The following is a 5164-nucleotide window of genomic DNA, read 5'->3' on the forward strand; positions in this document are numbered from 1 at the left end:
TTTGAAGATTTGATCCACATTAAAGCTTGGATTGGATTTCCTGATCTGATCGGATATGAAAGTGATCCTAATCCTGTTTTTTGGTTTTGAACTCCCCAAAATCCAAATCTGATCATATCAGATAGGGATTAAAAGTTTTGAACTCCTGGGCCCTGGATATCTGAAGAAATCCCTGGTTTCTGCACTGCAATTCGATTATGTTGGTTATTTTAAAGTTGATTTCCCTCTTTTTTTTAACTCACAGATTGCGACCAAGAACATGCCGGAAACTGGCTCAATCTGCCAGGTGCTGGTTCAGCTGCCTCACGTGTTCCAGATGTTCCCCTCCGACAGCTTCATGGACCATGATGCACGGTAAACTGGTCAATAACCTAATGCCTGACCAAGTGTGGTCTCTATGAGATAGACCAGGGTTTTTGATATGCTTCACGGTAAATATCATGTGGCCATTGATTCATTGAGCAACACAGTAGACTACCACTTTTACCCTGACACCAGTAAATGTGTGACAATTAGCAGCTCTTGTTTCCATGGTTAAAGAGACAGCTGCCACAGGATATTTCTGATGCTAAAAAAAACTAAACGTACCTGCTAAGTTAAGATATAGATTTGTGCGATATTGATCTTATCCTAGACCCAATATATTTTGTTACGAAATACCTCTATATGGATATTGCAACAATATTGTAGGGTTGGTGGTTTTTGTAATGAGGTTTTCGATAAACAATCATCAGTAATGTGAATATAAGGACTTTGTGGGTAATACCAGATAAAAAAATCATAGAAAATTATATAATTTACTATAATGCCCTTTTTTTTAAACAAGGAAAAACAACTAATACAGTAATTTTACTGTAAATGTTCAGCTCCTTTATTTGAGCACATCTTTTGGTCTGACATTTGAATCCGACAATCGCTCGGTTCATCCGAACAAAATATAAAGCTCTTGTTTTATTCCCGCTGTTCCCCACCCTGCCCGTAGGTTTCAGTTCTTTTTAGATAAAGTGCTGCCTCAGTACAGGGACTCTGTTATGTCCCACACGCTGATCTACGTCCCGTCTTACTTTGACTACGTCCGGTTGCGCAACCACATGAAGAAAGAGGAGATCAACTTCGCCAGCATCTGCGAGTACTCAAGCAAGTCGGAGGTGTCACGAGCCCGACACTTCTTCCAGAAAGGAGATCATCAGTTCCTGCTCTTCACAGAACGCTTCCACTTCTACAAGAGGTCAGCTCTTTTTATAAACTGATAGCCTTAACAATAAGTGTACTGATGAGCATGAGCATATACAAACAGCACTTGGGACTGCCGGCGATATCTTTTGATGGATACATGATAGTTGCTAAGCAATGAAGATGCACCCTTATCTTTAGTTTTTAAGTTATTGCACATAAAACATTTGAAAACGGTCAAAGTGACCGTGCTAGTGTCAAAGACTGTTAACTTTATTACTGTTGAAAAGAGTAAACATCACTTGTTGCCCTAACAAATGAATAACAGATGTCATTCCTTTTAAAGAGTTCAGGGACCTCTTACTTTATGTGTGGAGTTCAATCCAATCATATCTGTTTTACTCATGTCATTTGGAAATGACTGTCACTGTCTTTTGTTTCTTTATTGTAGTCAATTGTTATTAAAAACACTAATACGTTTTTTTAATGAGACAAATTAACATCGTAATTCTGTTGTTCTTCATATGTTTCTGAAGGTATTCTGATAGAATCATGATTTGACTAGGTGTTGTAACACTCCTGGTGATTTCCTGTGTATCTGAAGGCCTTATTACAGATATCCTTTTTCTTTCTTAAAGAGGCCCTCTTATGCCCATTTTTGTAGGAGAGAAACTGTATACACTAAACACTGTTTACTGTATTTATATCAGTAGGAAGCAATAATCAGAAATGATTGCTTCCTACAGTTGGAAAGTACTTGTTGAAGTGTTGTAAAAATATCTTTGAAGAACTGTAATTGAATACCTGTTACACAGACATAACAGACAGTCTGTGATATGAAAAACGTTTTAAATGTAACGTTTAAACTCTGCTTTCTCCATTTTTTTTATTTAGGTATACCATCAAAGGGATCCAGAACCTGATATTTTATGGCTTGCCCTCCTACCCGCACTTCTACAGCGAGGTGTGTAACATGCTGGCAGCGGGGGGTCGGGGGGAGGAGGCCAGCTGGACTTGCACCGCCCTCTACTCCCGCTACGATGCCCACAAGTTAGCTGCCATCTCTGGAGTGCAGCGAGCCGGACAGATGCTGCACTCCAACAAGACTGTTCACCTCTTTGTTACAGGAGGGGAGGATAAAGCTTCCTGATGGAGAGGGACACATTAAAGAGAGACACTTCATAAAACCAAGGGAGATATCTACTGTCCACCGTTACAGCAGGAGGATCTGTTGTTGAATGAAAGTCGCCTTGTGATACATGACTAGATTAAAACATAATTATGGGTTTGGTTAGTGTGTCGTAGATGGAAGCCATCCAGAGATATTGATCAGAAAATGAAGAGATCATAGCAAATAGTCAAACTGTGTTCTAAAGCTCCTAGGTGATCAGGCTGTTGAAATGTTGAATGAATGTATTTCCAGTTTATATACATACATTTTTCTTCCCTTTTTAATTGTTAAAAGTTCATATTTGTAGCAATACCTGTCCTTATTCACTATGGTTGTAACAATGATGGCAAACCCAATATAAAAGCCTTTCAAATTAAAGCTGGGGTACACAGCTTATTCTTGGCATCATTGTACATTAAATATCTAGGAGAAAGCTATACTTAAACACCTGTGGTAACGTTTTTATAGAAGGTTCAAAGAAGTCTTTACTATGGCATTTTTGCAAACGCTGTTTTAAGATGGTGAAAACAATAAACGGCATAATGTCATAATTTTTAACACTTCAAAGGAACCCCCCCAAAATAAGACGCACATCAAAAATAGTTGGACATTATCAGGAAAGTGGTGGTGAATAGTTGAGCTTTAAGGTTCAAGGTTCTTTATTTTGTCTTACGAACATAGCTACAGAGTAGTTATGCCGATGAAATTCTTAGGTCACAGGCTCCTCCAACAGTGCAACACAATAACACAGAAACAGAAAAATATAGTGCAAGTAAATAGTAATATAGTAAATACAAAATAAAAATAGTTCGAAAATTATTGGAATGATATATTAGAAAATAGACAAATAATTGCTAAGTAGCAGATGAATGTTATGGATGTTGTTTCAGCAGTTCAGTTGTTAAGCAGTCTTATTGCCTGTGGGATGAAACTGTCTCTGAGTCTGGTGCTTTTAGTCCGGATGCTTCGGTAACGCCTGCCAGACGGCAGCAGACTGAACAGTTTGTGGCTGGGGTGATGGGGGTCTTTGATAATCCGGAGGGATTTCTTCCTGAGCCGCTGGGAGTAAAGGTCCTCCATGGATGGCAGCTCTGTCCTGGTGATGTTCTGTGCAGTTTTTACCACCCTCTGTCAAGCCTTACGATTGAGGGCGGTGCAGCTGCCGTACCAGGCCGTGATGCAGCCAGTCAGGATCCTCTCTATGGTGCACCTGTAGAAGGTCAGGATGCTCTCTATGGTTCTACCTATGGTAGAAGTTGCAGAGTATCCTGGAGTCCATGTTGAACCTCCTCAGCCTGAGGAGGAAGAAGCCTGGGGTATGCCCGTCAGGAAGTTCAGGATCCAGTCACAGAGGGCGCTGTTGAGCCCGAGGTCTCTGAGCTTGATGACCAGCTTGGAGGGCACAATGGTATTGAAGGCTGAACTGTAGTCAATGAACAGCATTCTCACATATGTGTTCCTCTGGTCCAGGTGTGAGAGGGCAGTGTGGATGGTGAGGGCTATGACGTCGTCTGTGGACCTGTTTGGCTCTGTAGGCAAACTGCAGGGGGTCCAGAGAGTCAGGGGAGGAGGAGGTGATGAAGGTTTGACTAACTGCTCAAAGCACTTCATAATGATGGAGGTGAGGTGCTTTTGAGCGGTTAGTCAGCTTTAAGATAAGACGAGTTACAAAATACAATAAACACAGCAGCATAATAGTAAAACCTGTACACTAAAAAGTCCAGTAAAAGAGCTATTTAAATATAACAGACAGTCAAAACATTCAACATGAGACGGTAAAACTATCAGCAACAGCCGCTATTGTCATCTCAGCTAGAGCCCTTGCTAGACACAGTATCTTAAAGGGCTTTACAAATACATGTTGGCAAAAACAACGGGCAGAATTTGAATAATTACGATCACTGGTAACGACAGCACCGCCGTTCACTGCTATTTACTTAAATGGCATTAATTATATACAGTTTCACCCCCTCATCTTGTTCTGTTGTTTCCGGTCGTCTCTGTGGTTCCCTCCTGTTGGATTATCCGATTTGTCTCACACTGGTGCCTGTGTTACTCCTCAAACCCTCACCTGTGTCTAATCTGCCTCCCCCATACACCCTGTGTCTTGTTAGTCTGTGTGTGTATTTAGGATGCTGTGTCTTGAGAGCTGGTAGTTGGTGTGTGAAGACCTGGTGGCTGGCAGGCTGGGCTCGACGTGAAACAGCAGCAGCAGGATAGCTGTTGTGTAATGTCTTTAATAAATGCCCACACCCCGGTTAGTATTTTTGGACGTTCTGCCGTCTGCCTCCACTTGCTTGGTCGGGACCGCTCAACGGTCAGTCCTCACAATCACACGTGGAATGTGTCACCAAAAGGAATACACAAAGGAAGCGGGGAAAATGTCTGGGAAGGGTTAAGACAGAAGGAGAGGAGCGGGAGGATAAGGGCTGCTATTCTCATTTTTTGGCTCTCTTTGACAGAAGAAGCCCAAATAAACTGCCTACTTGCAGCTTTTAATTACTGGAGCTGTTGCCGTTATTTTAAGAATAAGAAATCTTTAGGAGTTTTAAGCCAGAATAATTAAAGTAGTAATACTTATGCTAATGCGACTATTTTTCAAAACCGTTTTTTCAAATGTTTTCATTAAACTGTGAGAAGGTTCAGGTGAAGTATGTTATGTCTTCCGGGAGTGATTTTTGTGGATGTTAAACACAAGCTTAAGGATAAGCAATGCCAGCGGTAAGAACCAAGGGAACGAGTGTGAAGAATCTGGTAATAACTGGTCCAGTTTATAGACTTTATGAGCCCAGCTTACTCAGTTGTTCTGTTTATCTGACC

General features: G+C 41.2%; 1 protein-coding gene across 1 annotated transcript; it reads left to right on the forward strand.

The window, feature by feature from the left end:
• Window positions 1-244: 244 nt before the first annotated feature.
• On the forward strand, window positions 245-2722 carry LOC104948289 (digestive organ expansion factor-like). Its single transcript, XM_010774490.1, has 3 exons — window positions 245-354; window positions 983-1228; window positions 2068-2722. Exons 1-3 carry the CDS (start codon window positions 260-262, stop codon window positions 2321-2323), a joined length of 597 nt encoding a protein of 198 aa, XP_010772792.1. The 5' UTR covers window positions 245-259; the 3' UTR covers window positions 2324-2722.
• Window positions 2723-5164: the final 2442 nt, after the last annotated feature.

This window comes from Notothenia coriiceps, unplaced genomic scaffold (genome assembly GCF_000735185.1).
Source record: "Notothenia coriiceps isolate Sejong01 unplaced genomic scaffold, NC01 NC01_scaffold00000339, whole genome shotgun sequence".
NCBI classification, from domain to species: Eukaryota; Metazoa; Chordata; class Actinopteri; order Perciformes; family Nototheniidae; genus Notothenia; species Notothenia coriiceps.